The sequence below is a fragment of the Tamandua tetradactyla genome, chromosome 24 (genome assembly GCF_023851605.1).
Source record: "Tamandua tetradactyla isolate mTamTet1 chromosome 24, mTamTet1.pri, whole genome shotgun sequence".
Lineage (NCBI taxonomy): Eukaryota > Metazoa > Chordata > Mammalia > Pilosa > Myrmecophagidae > Tamandua > Tamandua tetradactyla.
In genome coordinates, this window is record NC_135350.1 from 55,715,434 (window position 1) to 55,737,809 (window position 22,376).

The 22,376-nt window shown below is 36.6% G+C and overlaps 1 protein-coding gene and 1 long non-coding RNA gene across 6 annotated transcripts in view; one reads left to right on the forward strand and one right to left on the reverse strand.

Annotated features, from left to right (window-relative positions):
- Window positions 1–5,491: 5,491 nt before the first annotated feature.
- Window positions 5,492–22,376, reverse strand: part of LOC143668398 (uncharacterized) — a 28,478-nt gene continuing 11,593 nt past the window's right edge. The window contains exon 3 of the long non-coding RNA XR_013168429.1: window positions 5,492–5,748. This is a non-coding gene — a long non-coding RNA (uncharacterized LOC143668398). The remainder of the gene's footprint in view (window positions 5,749–22,376) is intronic.
- RASSF6 (Ras association domain family member 6) overlaps window positions 11,657–22,376 on the forward strand; it is an 81,810-nt gene continuing 71,090 nt past the window's right edge. For 2 of the 5 annotated variants that reach the window (XM_077143189.1, XM_077143187.1), the window contains exon 1: window positions 11,763–11,969. Coding sequence is in view for 2 of the 5 variants with exons in the window: in XM_077143186.1 (XP_076999301.1) it covers window positions 11,814–11,875 (62 nt within the window). In the remaining 3 variants the exon portion in view is untranslated. Of the gene's footprint in view, window positions 11,970–22,376 lie in introns of all 5 variants that reach the window. The other 3 variants (XM_077143186.1, XM_077143188.1, XM_077143190.1) reach the window with 3 other exon arrangements.

The following is a 22,376-nucleotide window of genomic DNA, read 5'->3' on the forward strand; positions in this document are numbered from 1 at the left end:
TGTGAAACATATTTTTTATTTCTGGTAGCTTTTTAATAAATTCCTTAGAATTTTTTCCATAGACAACATTATCTTCTCATAAGACACCAAATTTTTTTCTTCCCAATCAATATGTCTTTTGTTTATTTTTCTTGCCTAATCCTACTGGCATACCATCCCAATTCATCACCAGTGAACATTTTAAAATTAGATCAATACCTTATACCAGGAGCTAAATGTGCAGTATCTGCCACCAGTGACTGGATCTTTACTGCCAAACAGGCTATGAGAAGTTCACCTCCAAAGATGTGTCTCCTCACTTGTTTCTCAGACCACTCTTGGCACCAACTGATGCAGTAGGATTCTCTGGGAAGCAGACTCTGAGACATAATTTAGTTTTCAGGATGTTTACTAGAATGCACTCTTGGTACCAGCACCTATGGAAAGAGAGGGAGGGTGCTCTCTTGGGCAGAATAAGATGAACTGTGATACAGAGGAATATTAGGCAACCAAATGGATAGCTCTGGAGCTGAAAGAAGTCATCAGAATTTTCCTATGCTTGGATAATTTGTACAGACCTTACACCTCTAACATGGCCAGTCATGGATATGGACTCCACCCAAGCAAAGCAGCTCTCTGCAGCTGACACAGTCCTTAAAATGGCAAACAGCTAAAGGCTGGGATGACTGTCCTCCAAGTGGGATCTAGAAGACACTACTCCATGTCTACAAATATGTTCTTCTGCCACCTTTTCTAGAAATCATCTTGTGGTAGTTAGATTCAGTTGTCAACTTGGCCAGGTGAAGGTGCCTAGATCTATTGCTGTGGACTTGAGTCAATGGTGTGTGAACCTCATCTGTTGCTGATTACATCTGCAGTTGGCTAGGAAGCATGTCTGCTGCAATGAATGATGTTTGATTCAATTTGCTGGTGCTTAAATGAGAGAGCTCAACATAGCACAGCCCAAGCAGCTCAGCATACCTCATCTCAGCACTCACAGCTCAGCCCAGGCCTTTGGAGCTGCAGAAAGGAATCACCCCGGGGAAAGTTGTCGGAAACTAGAGGTCTGGAGAGAAGGCCAGCAGAGATCACCCTGTGCCTTCCCACGTAAGAAAGAACCTCAGTGAAAAGTTAGCTGCCTTTCCTCTGAAGAACTAAGAAAATAAATCCCCTTTTATTAAAAGTCTATCTGTCTCTGGTGTGTTGCATTCCAGAAGCTAGCAAACTAGAACACATCTCTTAATCCAAGAATCAGGAAAATGCCACTTTCTTATTAGATTATTATTATATCTTCTGTAGTACTACTGTCCATTGTCCATATGTCTTTATAACACTTATCTCTTGGTATTGTAATTTATGTTTCTATGTCTGTCTCCTTCCTTAGAACATAAGTTCTTTATGAGGTATGGTAGGTGTTCAGTAAATATAAATGGAATGAATTGTAATTATTCATGTGCATTTTGTAAAATAAGAAATTTCAAATTAATGATCTTCTTTGCTATCTTCAGCCAGTCTGGGAGCTCTCAAACTATGGAGATGTGATGACTCTATAAGGTCGGATACGGATTCTTCTATTTCTTCATACACTTTCATAGAGTTTCTTACACTTCCATATTTGCCACACAATTCTCCCATCTGCATGCTGGAGAATCAGACTGATTACTATTCTTCTACTATTATTAGTCACAAATCAAAAGAATATGGTGAGGGTGGGCCACAGAGTTCTTGCTTGCAAGGCTGGAGACCCGGGTTTGGTTCCCAGTGCCTGCCCACGCCAAAAAAAAAAAAAAGAATACGGCGAAAGCAATCAATAATATTGGCATGACTAGTGACTTCATCACTGGCTTATGTGGCCACCTATGTAGATCCCGAGTCCATAATCCCTGCCGTATAGTGGGGCAGTCAGCTGGGCTTGAACTCTTTTCCACCCTAACAGAGTTCTTTCCAAGGAAGGTGCTGCAGTAGGCTTCACATAGCTCAACTTTCACGAAAAAAAATTTTAAATGTATTTCAGTTTCTGTCACTAGAGAGCACCACAGTCCAAGACCTAAGACGTTGCAGCTAATCCACTGCACTGAAATATTCAAAGTTGTAGTGGCCAGGTTTTATTGCATTAAATTGCGTTGCATTGTTTGTAGTATTGTACCATAACGTATTGCATTAAACTGTCTTGAAATTTATACAGCATTTACTTGTTTTACCTTGGAGACGGTACTGTTTGCTATTTTATTTTTCAATTGATGCCAGTAATTGCCATTTTCTTAAATGACAGTGGCTGAAATTGAAGCACAGCCATGCATAATTTACCTCAAGAATTCTTTATCAACCTCAATTACAAAGACATGGCATGTTATATTTGAAAGAGTTTGGGTGACTCTTGTGAACCATTGGCTCTTCAGAGCCTAGAATACTGTTTGCATGTAGTAAACACTCAAGAACATGTCTGAATGAGTCAGACATGGTCTTATTCCACATACGCTATTAGCTGGGTAAACTTGCACAAATTACTTAATCAAGTATTTCTAAACTTGGTTCCCCTGACTACCCATAGCCAAATCATCTGGGTGTTTTTTAAAATACCTAACATAAAAGTACTTGACCAAAGAGACACTTCATGGCTTATTAGCCCTCAGAGAAAAAAACAAAAATAATTATCATTATCTAGTGTGTACTTTGGACCAGGCACTTTACAAATGCTAGTTTACTTACAAAAACATTTAGTGCACAGAATATTATCCCATTTTTCAAATGAAGAAATGAGTCAGACTTGGACAGGCTAAGGAACTAAATCTTAGGGTGTATTTTTGAGTCTTTTCTCTTCCCTTTACAAATTCTGTCTTGGCAGTTTCATTCACATGCTTATCTAAATTACCAGCTATATGCTGATTACATCCAAATTTAAAACTCTAGAGGGCCACCTACCTCTTTGCTCACAACAAGCAATTGTCATATTTAAAAAAATTTCTATACCCCTTTACAGTTTTCAAATTGATTGAGGACCCCAGAGAATTTTTGTTTATATGAATTGTATTTATCAATATTTGCATTTTGAGAAACTAAAACTGAAAAAATTAAAATATTTACATATCAATTTCTTTTAAAATAACAATAATAAGCTCATTGCAAATTAACATACTTTATGAAAAATATATTTCAGAAGGAAAAATACATAGAGGGAGAAGAATGCCACTGTTTTGCAGTCTGCAAATCCCTTTAATTTCTAGCTTAATGGAAATTGTCTGTATTCTCATATCTGGTTCTGCATTCAACCTTTGTAAAATGGAGAAAAACTGGTCTTACAGTCATGGAGTTGGAAGGAAGAGTATTTTATTGGCCTTTTCAGATAACTGTAAATATTCTTCTCTGATATATACCAAAACTCAACAAGTGGTGGTTTTAAAAAGGCTAGTTGCAAAGTAGAATTTGAAACTATATCAGTGAACTTTTCATGCTGTTATATTAGAATCCACTGGCCTAATAAGAAATTTGAATGAATCTTTTACCCATGCATGATCTGTGATACTACGGTTTGGTCATTTGGAAAATGTTGATCAGTGATGCAGATCTGAATATTGACAGATTTCTTTGTACAATATTTAAAAAATCACGTTTGCTAATATTACCACTTATCTCATCAGAAAAGTTTGGAAGCATTGGGAAGCAACTTCCAAATTTTATTTTTGCTTAAAAACTCAAAAACATGTCTGAATGACCATAGTTTAACTCTGTTTTTCTTTCAGATAAAAGTAGTATTCCATGAAGATAGTGGCTAGTTCAGCTTTCAACTCAAATGATTTTCACAACTGCTTTTCCTCAAGACAGGCATCATAAATTGGTATGCAGCAGAAATAATTTTCAAATCCAATATAACACAATATCTAATAGCATAAAAATATGAAATAGAGATAAACACGCCAAAAGATATGTAAGACTGTGTTGTACACAGATGAGTCTCAATAATTTTAGACAAATAAAAGAAGCCAGATACAAAAGGTATGTACTTTTTAATTCCATTTTTATGAAATTTTGAACAGGCAAAATAATCTATAATGATAACTAACAAATCAGTTGTTGCCTATAGGTCCAGGGGTAAGGGAATAGAAATGGTCCACAAGGAGTAGCTGTCTATTTTGAAATAACAAAATAATGTTCTCTATCTTGATTGTGGTTGTAGTTATCGGGCATACATATTTGTCAAAACTCATAAACTGCACATATAAAATGGATGCAGCTATTGTATATAAACTATACTCAGAAAGTTTATTTAGAAAGAAAAAATAGGTCATAGTACATGGGAAATCTAGGGACCACTGCTCTCAATTCCTGAGATTACTGGACCAATAAGAAATAAAAACAGTAAAATCACAGAATGTTAGAAGTCAAAAGGAAACACCATCTGTGGAAATATGAAAAAAGTAATACATAGCCTAAGTGGCAGCAGTTCCGATGATAGAATAACATTTATTTTTTATCAGTATTTTATTCTAACTAATGAGCAGACACTACCCAGAAGATATATAACTACATCTCTCAAGTGTTGAAGCTAGCGCTGCCAAAGTGCTGGAATCTATATGACATCACAGGAATTTACCCCAAGAGAAAAGTGGAAACAGGATATGCTCAAGGAGCCACTTGCTGTGGCTGTAACCAGCATAAGCTCCATCTTATTCTGTGTTCTTAGATTTTACAAACACCTATGCTTAAAATGTATGACCTGTATTAATTGGAGTTATTAAGAACGGAAAACATTTGTGGATCTTTCTAGAAAAAAAACAACAGTTAATAACATTATATTAAGTATGGCATGACAACATTTACAAGAAAAACTAAAACATGCACACACATACCCACACACTGGGGTATAATTAGTGAGCCAAGTGTGTGCTATAAGCAACAAGAGGGTGAATACATGTGGAATTGATGGATGCTGTCGATACTGTCATCCTTTAGCATTAGGGTGAGTATAAAGAGACAAGTACGGGGCACATCATATACCCCCTACAGTCATGAATTTTGTGTTATTTGTTTGATAGTCACATAGTCCTGATCTCCAATCGAAGTCCTAGTTTCATGTATTGTGTCCAGAAATCAACCAAGCGTCCTAATTTGCAGTTTGGAACTATGGTCACTATAAAATAACCCCTAAAGAAGATCAAAGGTACAACTCAAATTGTAGCATCATTCAGCTTCTGATAGAGAGATTTAAGTACACTGATCTTATTTGCTTATAAGCTGTTGGCACTTGGAATTTAATGTGTAATAAAATATATTTATATTATTTTTCAAAATTTGAAGAGTTGTCTTGTATGATATTAAGAACTGTCTAAGTGTGTACATATTAAGAGAGAAGGAAAGGAGAAGCAGACTGGAATACAAATCAAAACTTGTAAAATGTCATATTTTAAAAACAACCATCATTGTGACTTTCCATTGGATTTCTTTAGGTTTTTACACAGTAGCCAGTTTTAAAAGGCCGCAACATTTGGGGTGAGAGGATGATTACTGCCTAGTTCCATTTATTTGAAAATGATTCTCCATTCATTGAACATGTACATTTGGTATTTTTTTCTCCGACCTCAAAAAATCTATCAAAAGAATATATGCCCTATGTTCTTTTCAGTAACTGAGTTTTGAAAGTATGTTCTTCTTTAAATCTTTTCTCTTCTCCAGCAGAGAAGACTGAATGGAGTCCATCGTATCGAAGATTTTTTTAGTCTGTGTAGAAGAGCCTTGTCTCATTCATCTTTGTATTATCATCCCTGGATTTGGCTGTAACAGAATAATTGTTCAGTGAATGAGCAAGTTGAATGCTTTCCACCAGTCATTTTTCACTACTGAAAAACTGCCTATATTTAGGTACAAAAAAACCTGCCTCTTAGAGTCTAGTGATAGAATTGCTTTTTCACTTATCAATTAATATAATCATTTATTATTGTCTAAGTTGTAAACACAGTCATATGGCATTTATCTTCATCATTGGGTAAGTCATAGCCTGACTCAAAAGTCATTGTTCAGCCTACAGTATAATTATAGAAGGGTGAGGTTTTAAAAAAATTCAACTGGGCAGGCCATGGTGGCTGCCCATGCAAAAAAAAAAAAAAAGGAGAAGTTCAACTATATAAAAGTTTAAGAATGGCCTGTACATCAATAACAGTATTACTTTAATGAAATTTGGAGGAAATTTTTAGAGGAAATTTCCACTTCCTTTTCTTACCTTTATCAACAAAGAGTTTTTTGTTTTATCCAAGTTCCAAAGTCTTTGCTTTTCTTGAAAAGCAATGACATATTCCTTAATCTAAACAGGAAATGACAGGCTCACTCTTCAAGTTCAAGAAAAATTTTGGGTTTTTCCCAGGAAAATAATTCTGTTATAGTCTCTTTAATTTATTAAAAATTTTATGGTAAAAATTTCCAATTGTAAAATATATTTATCTTAGATTTTATATATCAGAAAAGTAATTTATAATGCTGCCTCCTTATGAGTGCCTAGTTTCCTCATTAAGGCAATATTTTTGGTTAGGATTTTACTGGGCATTCCCATATTGTTTGGAGCTACTCTGCTTCCTTTTTTCACTTAGTTCTGAGGCTTCAAATGTGGACTCAGATATGAAATGAAGTGAAAGAAACTGATATGACTAGTTCATGGCAGTTGGGTCATGCTGCATTCGAATCAGGCAATTCTATTTCTCCAGTTATTTTCTTCAAGTTATAAGCACCCCTAAATATTTCTCATGGGTGATTTTGTGGTGTGTGGAATTATCCCAACATAACTATAGTCCGAATCTCTTTTTTTTTTTCTACTCCATTTCTATGGGCCTATACAAGCGGAATTGTGGTAGGAACCCATTGTGAGCCAAGTATTTCTCTTACTTTACAGTAAATTATATTGGTAGATGTACAGCTGTGTGGTGAGTGTGAGCATATGTGAATGAAAAACATATACCAGATGTATCAGTTAGTTTTTGCTGTATAACTAACCACCTCCCAAATTTAAACAACAATCTATTAATGATCTATATTAATAGCTCACAATTATGTAGAACAGCAATTGGGCTATGCTCAGAAAGGCAGGTATTCTGCTGTTCTCAGCTGAACTCACTTCAGCCAGCTGCAGGCCAACTAGACAGCTCTGCTTTTAGTGGTTGCATAACTATCAGCTGGGACAAGTGTCTGTCATTATGCAGCAGGCAAGGATTGTTCAAATGGCGGTTCAGGGCTATAGAAAGAGCAAGAGGGTAAGCCCCAGTGCACATGTGATTTTCAAGCCTCTGCTTATATAATATTAGTTCTGACCCGTTGGCTAAAGTAAGTGACCTGGTCAAGGGTAGAATCGGTGTGGGAGGATCCTACCAAAAGATATGAGGGGAATATGAACAAATCAGAGCCATCACTGCAATCAATTCAGAACTTTCCTTAATACTCCGAAAGAAGACAGCAACCAACAAGAATCTATACTTATAGGATCCTTTCTCATCTGGACTTGAAGTCATAGTTCACTGATATGAATTGGCCTGCTGGCTTAAGAGAAATTGTCAATGACAATGCTTCGTAGTTAAATCACTACATGGAAACTAAACTATTATTCTGTAGTGAGCAGCCATTATGTGATGGACTGAGCTGCGCATCCCAGCTTGGCCATGTTCCATGTCCTGGTCCACATTTTGGTAGACCTGGACTCATTATAAATGGAATCTCTTGAAGATATTACTTCAGTTAAGAGGTGGCCCAAATGAATCAGGTTGGGCTTTAATCTGGATCACCGGAGGCCTTTATAAGCAGAATGCAATTCAGACAAAGAGGTTAAAAAAAAAACACAGGGAGCAGCCAGAAGCTGGAAGTCAATGGAAGCTAGAAGAGAAAGGAGACAATGCCGCCATGACAATTGCCAGATAATGGAAAAGCTAAGGAATCTCAAGATTGTTGACCAGCCAGAATATAAAGACCCCTGGAAGAAACAAACCTTCTAGCCTCTGAAACTGAGCCAATAAATTCTTTTCTTTCAGTCAACTCATGGTATAGTATTTGATTTAGCATCTAGGAAACTAAAACACAAAGCAAAAATAGTCAAGAAATTTTTTGTAAAAATGGTGGTGATTGTATTGTCAGATATTAAATTATACCATAAAGCTATATTAATGTTGAAATAATGCCAACACAGACATATCAGTCAACAGAAGAGAATATGAATTCTAGGAATGTGTTTTAAAAATAAACATAGTATTTTTTTTTTTGCATGGGCAGCACCGGAAATCAAACTTTGGTCTCTGATATGGCCGGTGAGAGCTCTGCCTGCTGAGTCACAGTGGCCCACCCAAAACACAGTATTTGATAAGTGTCATTCAAATCATGAAAATTATCTATATTTATTCATTCAGCATATATTTATAAATCAATGTTTCTTGAGCCTCTGACATGGTCCTTACATTGTTTTAGACACTGGGGATAGAGCAGTGAACCTAGAAGTCAAATTCTCTGATCTCTCAGAGCTTGCATGCTAATGAGAAGTGATACAAAATGAACAGATTAACCAAAACAAAACATATTCAGAGAGTGATCATTTTCATGGATGCAGTAGTACAGAGTATGGTGATAAAGAAGTATTGGGAATGTTCTTTGGGTAGGATAGTGATGGAGGGCCTCTCTGAGGAGAAATATTCCAAAAAAACAGAATAATTAAAAGAAACTGAGCTGTGACAAAAGCAGAGTTTTCATAGCAGAATCAATAGCAAGTGCAAAGACACTGAGGCAGAAACAAGCTTGACGAGTTGCAGGGACAAAAATCCAATCAGACAAACTGTACAGAGTAAGACCCAGGAAAGTAGGATAGACGAGGTCAAAGAGTTACAGCAGACTCGGTCAATTAAAGCCTTGTAGGCCATAGTAAGGAGTTCAAATATTATATTTTATTCTAGATGCAGGAGCAATCACTGGGAAGGTTTTCTGCAAAGAAAATGAGAGGTGGTATTGTAATCTAATTTATGTTTGTAAAAGAGAACTGCTGGCTTCAGGTGGAGAAAGGACTGCAGTGTGGCAGATGGAAATCATTTGTAGAATCTTGGCAAGACATGATGCTGGCTTCATTAGGTGGTAACAGTGGAGATGCAGAGAAGTTACAACCTCAAGACTTGCTGAGGTGTCAAGGAAAGAAAGGGATCAAGAGCAGCTATTACACCTTTGGCCTGAGTAACCATGGACATGCCAGTCACAGCATCAAATTTTAGAATAAAATAGGCAATAAGACAGATATCCTTGCCTTCATGGATTCTAGAATCTATAATTATTCAATGATTGCTAGTTGCTTAATAGACAAAAAATTTAGAAAAACTAAGATTTAAATATCATGGCTTTTAACATAATAAAGCCTAGAGGGATTAGAATGTTAAACTTAATAAATATATAATAACTAAATAAAGAAGCTACAAGAAAATACATATGAATACTCTAAGAATGGGAAAGCTTTTATAACACAGATATACAAGTAATAAAGAAAAATATTATAGATCTGACTAAAGTTTTAAACTTCAAAACTTACCATAAACAAAGTTAGAAAGCAAAAAATAATGTGGGAAATGTAATCCAAGCATAAACGACAAAGAATTGATATGCTTAATATATAAAAAGCTCTTATAAATCAATAAGAAAAACTTGAGCCAAATATATGCAAAGTCAAAAGAAAGTGTTCAATCTTACAGGTAATCAATATATATAGCCTTTCAGTTTATTTTGTAAAGCATTTAAATTGAAAAATGCTTGGAAGAAGAATAATAACCCATGTTAGCTAGTCTAAGAATATAGTGGCAAGATATTTTCTAGATAGGAACTCTTTAAAAAATATTCCTCCCCTTTCATCTGGTAACTTAATTTCTCAAAATTTCCTTACAAAGCCTAATCATGGATGTGTGCAGTTATGTGTAAGCATTCAGCTCAGTTTGTTTATAGTAACATAAATTTCTCACAATTTCTTTAGATCTTGCGTGTCTCTGCTGAACTATATAAGAGCACTCTGCTTCCTCTTCTTTTTGTGGATCACTGACTTCCATTTCCCGACCAGCTGCCATGGGGGGGTGGAGGAGAGGGGGAATCGTCTCCTATTAGTAAGTCCTGAATAAAACCCATGGCTAACTCTCTGCTTGGTGTGTTCTTTGGTCTTTGGGCTTTGCTGGGCTGGGATACAGGTTATAAAACTATAGGCCAAAGTTAATACCAGTTTGATAAATATCCACAGGCAATATTGCAATAAGGACAGTCATCAAATTGTTCATAGAATTGTAGATGATTTCTCCTCTGCTTTTCTTGTTTCCAAATTTTCCACATTGCATATATATAATTATGTATATTTTATATTACAAAATAAAAATGATATATTTCAAGAGTGTTCAAAATAGGAGTCACTGAGTCTCTAAAGAAAACCAGCTGGAAACTAGTAGCCAGAATAAACGCTTCTAGGATACTTACAGATACAAAACGTAAACAGTGTTGACTCAATACTCATAATAAGCAAATGATCCCTGTAGAGGACAAAGAAGGGATGAGGAGCATGGATTTGAACAAAGACATTCTGGAACCCAAGAGCTGTAAACCCTGCAGTCCTGTTAGTCATCATTCAAAGGTCAGTCTGTACCAGCAATCACACACCAGGGAGTTCTGTGGTCAGACTTGGCAACCAAACATATACCCACAAGTAATGCCAAGTCACACTGCCGTCATGTGTAAGACTGTAAAAGATCTGGCGTGGATCTGATAAGCCTAGGCTATCAATTCTCTTCAGTTTATTAAAATAGCCAAAGCATGATAAATCTGATAGTTCCTAGTGCCCACACCTCATAGGTTAAATAGCTAAACTGTCTGAACCTTTTAAACATACAGAATAGTGCTTAAAGTGATATTTGGTACTCATCAAACATGTAATGTACAAATCTAGAAGGATAGTCAGCCCCGTGGTGTTTGAACCCAGAGGACACCAGAAATCAACTGTGCTTGCTAAACTCATTGTAGGAGTCATCGTGAATACATTGTGATGGCTCTACAGCTTACATCTGTAAAATAACCTATTATTTAAAAGAATTATAAACAGTCGATTTATAGAGGAAAAAGGTAAAATACTAATAATACTTTGTATTTCCGTGGCACCTGTCATCTGAGGGTCTTTTGCTGCCTTTTTTGAAACTGGAAGTATTGAAGAAAGGCAGCCTCCAAATTCAATTCACTAGTTAATTAAACCTTTAAAATATTTTATTAAAGAATTTTTCAAGGTTTGATGTTTTGCAGATACTCCTGCAGAGCTTATTTTTAAAAATAGAGATGCCTGACGCCTATCCCAGATGTACCACATCAGTCTCACAGTTCGAGGGGCCCAGGAGTATGCTGATTTAAGGAAGGTACACAGATGGCTGTGACACACTCTCCCGTGTGAGCACCGCTGGGGTGAGAAGATATGGGTAGGAAACATAGGATAGGAAAAGAAGAAGGGAAAGAAAATTAAGACATTTAGAACTGAAAGAGAAAATTTGAAATGAAACGCGAGAAATGACATTTAGTCCTAGTTAGCGTCATTTCTTACATACGTGTACAGCTCAGATAGACTAGAATAGAGATTAGAATCAAATTCAGAGGTTAAAGCGCTAACCAGAATATCAATTCACTTCTAAAGACATGTGTCAGGGAGCAAAGGAGGGTTCCTATCAGCTGCTCCTGAGAAAAGGAAACGCTCCCAACATGCACTGTGGCAGAGGGAGTGGCTCAGGTTTCTAAACCTGCCCTGCCGTGGCGAAAAGAAGTAATAATTAACAGCTCCCAGGGTTTGATGAGTGTGTGGAGAGGCTGGGCGCAGAGCCATGCACGGGAAAGTGACGCGTGCCGCAGCTCGGCTCCAGCTTGACTCGGAACTTCCGTACAGGTGAGCAAGTTGCTAAGCCCCAGGACAGGTGGAGAGCACTCACTGCCTTCCCGAAAATCAGTTTGCAGCCGGCTTGCGGACCAAACTCTCCTGGGTAAGTTAGCTCAAAAACTAAGGTAAAAAGGGTTCTGCTCATAGTGTGAATAACAGATGAAAACTGGGGACAGGGAATTGAAATCTTCTAGTCTACTTCCTGAGGTCAAGCTGAGGGCAAAAACATCAGAAAGCAGAACCCATGTTGAGCACAGTTTAATGTTTATCAAAGCAGTCTGACCCGAGACGGAGATGTTATTTTTTTTATCTCCTGATTTTCTCTGAATACCTTTTCCTGACCAAGGTAAGGAATGAATTAGGGTGGGAGGCAAGGAGGGCGTGAAGTAAAGGTGGTCATGAGCTCCTCTCCCCTTTCTTCAGGGAAGTAGCCCAGTCAGGGCTTTCCCTGAAATCATGCCATGCTAATCCTCACTAAGATATTAGACTCCTGTTTGTCATCCCACTTTCTCTGAGCATCCTTGTGGTTAAAACAGTGCATTGAATCATCAGACTTAGATCTTTTACACTGAGGATTCGACTAAACATTTATATTTCCATAAAATGATAGAGATACGCCCGCATACACAAAAAAAATCTTGGAAGTGATTTCTAATAAAATTTAGTACCTCACCAAAGAATAAAAGAATAATCATAAATAATTAGAGTCCAGGAGTTAAGGATACAAATTCTGAAGCAGGGGAACAATAGGACCAAAGTCTGGCTTGGCCACTTAATAGATTTCCCCTTAGCAAGTTACTTTGGTGATTGTATTTAGACTTCAATTTGACATCTATAAAACAGGCATTATAATAGGACCTGCTTTAATGGGAATTAAATAGAAATATATAGATTTTTATAAAATAGAATACACAGCAAATGTTCTACACATGGTACCTCCTATTAGAATTAAAAAATAAGCGTCTCTGCAAAAGGGCCATAGGAGGGAATGAGACCAGCTGGGGGCACTGGAGTTGAAGTGGTGTCCAGAAAGCAGACCCAGGACAGATGGCTGCTGGACAAAGCGTCAGCTCTCTGAGTAGCAATGGAACTACTTGGCTTCTTGCCATTTTCCAAATAGCATACCTGGGGACAAATTCAAACTTACTTGCTACCCAAGTATTTTATTATGGAAAACATATAATTATATTAATCTGTTATTTCTAAAATGAAAGTAGAATTATATAGCAGAAATGTTACACACACTCGCATTTTATGGAAGCTATTTTAAGTTCTGAAAGAGATCTCTCTTGAATAGCTGTAATCAAATTAGGCCATTTAGTTGACATCCTTACATTGTAGCACATATTGAATTCTTTGTCCCAAGATGATGTTGATTTTCATTTGTGTTTACCAACAAGAGTGTAAAGGAACAATACCTGGGTTTTGTCAGTCTTTACCTCTGAAGCTTAAAGCATAGGGAAGTGACTTTATGTTATAAAAACTTTGTTTAAAGAATATTTTTGTTATTGTTGCTGCTAGTTTCATTCGTATTGCTAACTTCAGGAATGGGGGACAAACAATAGATTTGGCTAACAAATTATTTCCAATGATGTCATTTTGTTTTTGTTTTATTAATATAAAATAAAATATTCAAATCCTTTGCAGTTGATCCAAGCTTAATATCATCATTAATTTTAGGCATTTTTTTCCAAGTTGTTGAACTAAAATATTCTAATGTACTTATCATTTGATATTGACTGGAGAATTACATGTAGAATTTTAAAGCCAATCAAATTAGAATTTATTGTCCTCTGGGATCTGATTGTATTTAAATGCACTTTAGTCAATGACATAAAAGAACCAAATATGTTTAGAATCAATTAGAGTACCATTATTCACTACATATTTTTTCAAAGAGTAAATGCACCTTTATACTAAATTGATTTTGTTAGAATTCCTCAAACAAATTATTTGATTTTATATTTCTTATAGGCATATGTCTAAATACAGAACAGTAGCCCTAATCAGATAAATATTTGAGATCAATTTACTAAACCACATAACTGGGTCTAAATCTTCCAAATGTCAGTTTTAGTATGAAGTTTTTCTATTATATATAATATTTTATGATAAACTATTAAATATTTGCTAAATCAAAAAAGAGAGAAAAACAGGCAATGATTAATTTTAAAAAGTCCATTTTCAGTTCTATTCAAAATAGTGTAACATGCATGTAGCATGTCTTTTTATATGTAATAAAAAGTTTTATAGATGACACTTGTTTTAAGTTTCTAAAATGGGAAGCATCCTGTAACTTTAATTGAAATAGGCAGAAATCAAATCAATTTCCTTGAACAGATTTGTTGGTTACAGCATCAATGTTAAAATTAAGAGTTGCTAGAGATACATAGAAACATTCAGAGTTTTCAAAATATCCATGTATAAGTCAATTGAAAATAAGACTTCTAGGAAAAAACTCCTTAGGAATATTCTCCCTTTGCACTAAAGTCCTAGTGTTAGAGTTATACTCTGTTGCAATAATTAATGTGTCTGTCAAAACTGTCAATTGTGGCAGTTTCATCACTTTCATATCAGATACATTGTAACATTCTACTCTGATATAGTCTCATATACCAAATTAAATGGTACCACTACCTTCAGTAGTTGAAGGTGAAAGTGTCTCCTCTTCATAAGATGTGGGTGTTCTCTAAGTAGCTTAGATGCATGAAGGAAAATTTCGGATCATCATCCCAGAGCCTAATAAATTGAGCATGAGGATGGTTTACAACCAACATATGAACAAATAAATAAGTTATGATCCCTGTGAACTCAGCTTGAGAATTTCCTTTTGGAAATGAAGATGAAGCCGGAATCCTTGAACTGTGCCACAGCAGCAATTCCAGAAGATGTTACTAAGCACTCTCCGAGTCTGAGAGGTAGCAAGATTTCTTGAGACCTTAAGCAACTATCCTGCTTATACTAGCTTGCTTCTCCTGTTGCTCCTGATTTCCTCACCTGCTCAGTGGGTACTCTAGTGGAACAAAGGCTGTGACATTAGGCCTCATGTAAATGTGTAGTAAAATATTTGAAGTTTGGCACTTCAAATTAAAGTCGACAACTGATTGCAGTGGCGTGCTCACAGAGAAATCGGTCTGAGCAGCATCCTGTCTTTACCTGTCTTCAAATTCAATGACAATACTAAATATTTACATGCATTTCAAAACAAACAATTATCAGCTGCAATCAATATTATTCAATAAAGTGAGTTTTTGTACTCTAACTTCCAACTTTTGCCATCTCTGCAAATGAGGCACATGCTTTAGAAAAAACTGGCACCAAATATTTCCCAGAAAACATACTTCTATTCACTCCTTTCCTGTTTCCTGAGAACTGAATAATGGATGGAATCGCTAGATGCTTTGTCTCATTCCCTTGAAGTTGTACAAGTGTGTACGCTGCTGCTCATCTCTGGTCCAAGCATCCAGATCAGAGTTTGGAGAAAATAGCTTTATTTTGGAAATGAATTTGTAACTTTCCATTGCTACTTCAGGACAAGGCTACTTCAAGACAAAATATTTTTAAAAACCTCCACAAGTAAAGCCCTTACTACAACCTCACTTGATAGTGGAAGTACACACTTGCTATTCCAAGGTGACACTTTCTAGTTTCTTTTTTTTTGTAACTTTTGTTGGGGGGGGGAGGGTTGCTTGTATTTGTTATATAAATGTGTTTCTTGTGTGTGATTTAGAAATTAAAAAGAAAAATAATCACTCGTAGTCTCATTTCTGTCAATTAAATACTGTAATATTTTAATACACAGCCCTGCATATTGAATATATTCATATTTGGTATGCTTTAGCTAGATACCTGCATACATACACTCACTCTAGAAGATAGAAAACTGAAATAAGCAATATTTCAAAACAAACTAACAATCAAATTCAGTAAACTAAAATGTGGTTAGAGAGAGAAAGCAGTAAGTAATTAAAAAGCTGCAGATGATTGGCTATGAACGTTCAAAGAAATTTCTCTTTGTCTGGAAGATATAGGGAAGTTGCATCTGTGGTTTTTTTTTTTTTTCAATGCATTGTAAAAATGTGACTATTGCGACATTTCCTGCCCCGAGTAGCCTCAGGAATAAGGGGCTGGAGGGGCGGGTATAGGCTTGCTTCCTGTGCCAGCATGGCAGCAGGCCCAGAGGGAAAAGCTTGTAGTATTTGTTGACTATGCAAAGGAGAGAACAAATATTCCGCTTTTAAGTAAGTAAGTCATTTCACTGACTCATGCTTGGGCACAAGGGGGTACTATAAATGACCAACCCATTTGAGTTCATCAGAGCTTGGATTCAACTCCATCCCCTGGCCTCTTCTGGTCACAAGTTAACTGGCGAGCAGAGTGGAGGGCAAACCACTGATGCTCTCAGGTGTTCCCGAGTCTCAGCACTGCTTGCACTTTGGAGCTGTCTCATTTGTCTTCTCATTCTCCACGTCCCACCTGCCTGCATAGAGCAGTTCTACCCTGTTCTCGTCCCACGTCCTTACTGAGCCACCCAGGCCGATGGGAGCCTAAACCTGCTTAATACTTCCAGGACTGTTTATTTCTCCAGGACTTAAGTGCTGACCTCTCTAATTCCCTATCTCCCAAGGCCCCATTTGGTCTGGACAAAATAAAAAAGTAAATACAAGCTTATTAAATCTGTGACCTTGGGGTGCAAGGATTGTGGTAGAATTCTTGCCTGCCATGCAGGAAATCCAGGTTCAATTCCTGGCCCATGTGCCACCCCCCACCCCCCCCCCACACACACAAAGTCAACAAATGGCGCTATGATAATTGGATAGTCACATGGAAAAAGAATGAAGCGCAACCCCCACTATACAGCATACAAAAAACAAAAATGTCTGTAACTTATTTCACAAACAATTCTGTCAGTGAAACCTGGCCCTAGGACCTGGTAGTAAGTATGCTTCACCTTCTAAGTAGTTACATGAGCTTTGTAACAATTCTTTTTCTCTTCAAGTCAGAGTTTATTCTGATCTACCAAAATAATTGTGACTGTCCAAAATAAGAAATCTAGGGTTCTAGATCATTGTGATGTTTTTTTCTTCATAATTCCCTCTTTGTCTCTGCTATCCATGACCATTGTTATTTTCCTTTTAAGGTTTTGAGGAAACAAATTCAGTCCCTTAAATCAGTTAAGTCTTTAAAATGTAGAAAACATTTTCAAGAGCCCCACCAAGTTCTCATTTGTTATGAATCATGGTTAAAGGGAATAAGGAAAGGCGGGGTTGAGGCTGGGGATGCTATTTGTATTCATTTCTCTGCCTCACTTGAGCTATTTAGAAAGGTGATACTCTTAACAAACACATTTTACCTTTCAGGTATAGAAACTGCTTGAATATTTTTATTTGGCAAATTTCTAGATTTTGGAATATCAATATGGTTTCTTATTTAATTCTCATATACTGCCAATAAACCAAAATAGTACCCGGTTTCCACTGATTTCCTAAAGTCAAGGAATAATGTAAGGGCTTATGATATCCTAAAACCACATCTGAAATCTCCTGAGGCTTGCTATGAAATAGTTCAACATAGATCACAGTGAGTTTGGCAGTATAATTATATGCCAGTTGTTTGCTATCTTTAATGACATCTCTATTATATATTTTATGAATACATATAGACTAAGAGGGATCTAATCGGGAAGCCACTGCAATGATTCTTCAGCCCATCACTGTGGATTTTCACTTTGTAATTTTAAGAGGCTGCCATTAGTTCAAAATATCCATTCAGTTCAAAATATCCCCAACTTCTAGTCCCAGCTAAAATCCCATGTTAACTATGAGATCAAGAGTTTTATAAAGAGTGATTAATCTTTCAGACCTATCTCATCTGCAACTTTACAATTAGTTAGTCGTGCAACAATTATTGATAGAATTTCTTTCTTCCCTATTCCAGACAAAATTCTAAAAGTGAAGGTACATAGAGAAACATTAAAAAAGAAAAAAGCCCTGTCCTTAAGAAGTTCATATGTAGAATGAAGAAGATTGGTAAATAAATAAGATGCTCACAGATACTAATATGTGCTAAAATGACAGTAATGTAATAGTGACAGCCTGACTCTTGGTTAAGGAAGGTTAACCAAGGTGTGCTGGTCTGAAAGGATGTATGTCCCCTAGAAAAGCCATGTTTTAATCTAAAACCCACTTCATAAAGGTAGAATAATCCCTATTCAATACTGTATGTTTGGATCTGTGATCAATCATCTCCCTGGAGATGTGATTTAATCAAGAGTGGTTGTTAAACTGGATTGGGTGACGACATGTCTCCACCCATTTGGGTGGGTCTTGATAAGTTTCTGGAGTCCTATAAAAGAGGAAACATTTTAGAGAATGGAGGAGATTCAGAGAGAGAAGAGCAGAACAACATAGCCACGAGAAGCAGAGTCCACCAGCCAATGACCTTTGGAGATGAAGAAGGAAAATGCCTCCCGGGGAGCTTCATGAAACAGGAAGCCAAGAGAAGAAGCTAGCAGATGATGCCATGTTCGCCATGTGCCCTTCCAGATGAGAGAGGAAGCATGACCATATTCACCATGTACATTTCCAGATGAGACAGAAACTCTAACTGTGTTTACCTTGTGCCCTTCCACTTGAGAGAGAAACCCTGAACTTCATCAGCCTTCTTGAACCAAAGTATCTTTCCTTGGATGCCTTTGATTGGACATTTCTATAGACTTGTTTTAATTGGGACATTTTCTCAGCCTTAGAACTGTAAACTATCAACTTATTAAATTCCCCTTTTTAAAAGCCATTCCATCTCTGGTATATTGCATTCCAGCAGCTAGCAAACTAAAACAGAAGGTCTCTATGAAAAGAGAAACTAAACCTAGGATCTGCATTTCAGAAAGGGACAACCATGTGAAACTCCAGGGGAAGAGTGCACCAAGTAAGTGGTAGGGCCAGTACAAATCTCTGAGACAGGGAAGAAATTAGCGGTGACTGAAAACCAAAAAGAAGGCCAAAGTAGATGAAATTTAATCAATGAGGAAAATATGAAGAGAGAGAATGTTGAAGATCTAGATAGGACTTTATAAGGAGGTAATATTTTATTCTAGTTCATTCTTGAAAGCCTTTGCAGGATTTTAATCATGGGATGAAGAGACCTTTAAATCCATCATCCTGGATCCTGTGTGGAGAATGAAATACAAGTCACCATGTGGATAAAGGGAAACTAGTTACAAGGCTGAAATCCAGTAATGTAGAAATCCAGAAGAAAAAAAAATAATGGTGGCTTGGCATAGGGCAGCAGAATAGAAATAGGAGCTTTTGAATTCAGAATATGTTGAAATTTTGGATTGGAATTCAGTTATGGTGGAATAGAAACAAAAAAGGATTTTTGTTTTAGTTCCTGATAAGGAAGATGTGAAAGAATTTTGGAAGAGGGAATTCTGGAGTATAGAAGAAAGTCAGAGGTTGTTTTGGTTGTGTTGACACTGAGATGCCCATTAGATATCTAAGTAAAGATTAAATAGCAGTATGAGTCTGCAGCTCAGCAAAAAAGTTGGGCTACAGATAAATTTGATTACCTGGAATGGCGTATAGATAGAGAAGAGAAGTGAGCCAAGGACAGACAACTAGCTCAAACCAACATTCAGTGATCTAACAGAGGAGGAGTTCAGAGAATGAAAAGTTGAAGTCTGGGAGATAGCAAGAAGTAAGGCAATGTTCTGTTGCTGTTTTGTCTCCAATGCCTCAAGAAAAGTGGATTTCAAAAGGATGAAGCAACTAATTTCAAATATTGCTAAAAGACAAAGAAAATGAGAACAGAGACTGAACTATTTGGCAAGGTATAGGCAATCGGAATATGGGAAGAGAGGGACAGTGAGGGGTAAAATTAAAGGGGTAAATGGTCTGGATCTAGGAGGGATAAAGTATGTGTGGGTAGCAGGGTTATTACTGGAGGCTCTCACTAGGAGGAATCAATAACCCTTTGTGCCGGGTGCCAAGAATGACAAAATCTAGGAGCAAAAGTCATGTTTTAGAAGCAAGATCAAGGGCTATCTAGCCAGTGAGCCCAGATCAAATCCTGTGAACGAGTAGCTGGAATTGATTGGACTCATGGGGCATGCTGTGGCTCTATCCTAGGGCAACGTAAATGCTCATGTGGCTTTTAACCTAATGAGTTAATTTGCTTGATCATGTTGGCTAACCTTCTATCCTTTCCTCTGTGAGTCTTCTGTGTGATCTCCTCCCAATGATGGGCTCTCAGTCAAAAAGGATGACAGTCCAAACCACAGGAGCATCATGGAAAAAGGGAATATGAAGAAGGGGGAATAAAGTATGAATTAATAATGCAAATAGAGGTGAAAAGCAAAATGTGACATCACAGCAGTATAAAATGGGCTCTAGGGAGACTTCATAAGGTCCCAGTTGAGCAGGGGCTTGAAGGACGCAGAGCTGTGGAACTGCAATGATGACAACCCTCTGGTGGTAGGGAACTGGTGAAAAAAGACTTGGTGGTATGAAATTCCAGTAGAACTAAAGATTCTGCTATTGAAGAAGAGTTTGAATTTTGAGTTTGGGAAGTAGGTTTGGGCAGAAGTCAAGGAAGCCTAAATGTTCAGTTAAGGACTTGGGTTGAATTTAATATGAATGAAATCCCGTAGAAGGGTTGTGAACAAACACATAATGTGATGGACAAAATGGTAAAAGTATAAAGGAAGACTCTCATTAAGAAATCAGCTTAGAAACTAAAACAATATTCTTAGTCAGATGTGCACATGGCCTTCAAATAAAATATAAAACTTCAAATTGACAAAGTGCTATAGAGGAAAAGATGCATCAGGGATTTTGTTAGAATAACTTTTTTTGACTAGTTTTCTGGACCAGCACCTTTCCTCAACCAAAATAACCCTGTTTGGAAGGAAAAGAAGAAAATGATCCGTCCCTTTTTATTTTTTATAGAGAAAAACTTATTTTCTCTGCAGCCCACCTGTTTTTATTTTGGCTCTATTCCCTTTAATTCTGTGGGCTTGGAACAATGATAATTAAAAATTCAATTTCTGCAAAATGGAATGACTAGAAATTATTACACTTAAAATTTCCAGTCACACCCTAATGCCATTTATATGAAAGCATAAAGAGGGTGATTATCCATGACTGACCACAGTATTCAGAGCCTGAAGGAGACTTGAAAGATGTTACCTCATGTTTAATTGACCCTACAAGTCAGAGCTTGATTTTAGTGGCCTAGAAACTTGAATTTATGTTTACCTGCCTGGGATAGATTCAGCCTGTTTCGGTTGAGTTGCTACAATAGAAGGAATATGTTGCTATGCATAGAATTAAACAGGAGAGAACTCATTCTAGAAGTAATTGCACAAACAGACTTGTCTGTTTGGCCAATCCTTCCTTGCCTTGAGTCACTCTGTCTGCAATTTTTCAGTTCACAAAATGCATTTTTGTCTTCTGCATACTTCCAAACATTGCCCTAGGATTTCCTCTCTACTTTAACCAACTTATGTTTCCATGTTGCCCCCCAAATTCCAACAATTGCAAAGGGCCTCTTTTTGGATTGTAAAGCATTTGGAAATCCAATACCTTCTTAAAGAAAATAACACTGAACTGCATATAAGCAGAAGTTTAAAACTGATTGATATTTTCATACATCTCTGGAAATTTTATTTTAAAATATAATAGAAGCATGACATCTGAATTTTTCATAAATTTATGGAAATTTTATTATAAAATATAAAACCAGCAAGACCTCAGAGATATTATCACAACCAGGAAGAATTCCTCATATGGCTCCTCTTTTTTCTATTAATGCTTCTTAATAAAAAGTAAGCCCTGTACCAGGAAATAACAGCTTCAAACACTCCAAGTAATCTGGACATTTATATATAGAGAGAGCAGGATAAAAACTTACAAATCACCAGAATCTTGTGGCATCAGTAACCTGGATGGAATTGAAAAATGAAGAACTCCATAGAGTGTTATTACAAATAAAATATTAGAGTCAGAAGTGGGACTCTTTATAATAGCAGTCATGCCAATTCAAATCTACTGGAAGCATTCCTTACCAGGAACATAGCTAATGCAGTCTTCAGTAGTAAAGTGCGTATCAATGCAATTTTGAGCCAGGAATTTGCTTATAAATTTGCCAGTCATTAACATTTATCATGGTCCAATACTGCAACTGCATTATTCTACTTTAGAAATATTGTCCTCAGCTCCTATATACCTTTCTCTCCCTCTCTCTCTCTTTCCCACCCCAACAGTTAGCAATCTCCCAAACTGATTGCCAAAAATTATATGTCAAGTTATATATTTGTGGCCTTTCCTGTATTTTTCTTCTCATATTCTTTCTTTAATCTCTTTGAGATTGTCAAAATTATATTACATATCCCTCTTCCTTTATTATTTATTTTTTTCCTAAATTTGATGAAAAGTTCAATTTTTCTGTTTTAAATGGGAACTCATACCAAGTGAGATAAAATGGACTTTTCTCAAAAAACACATATTGAGGA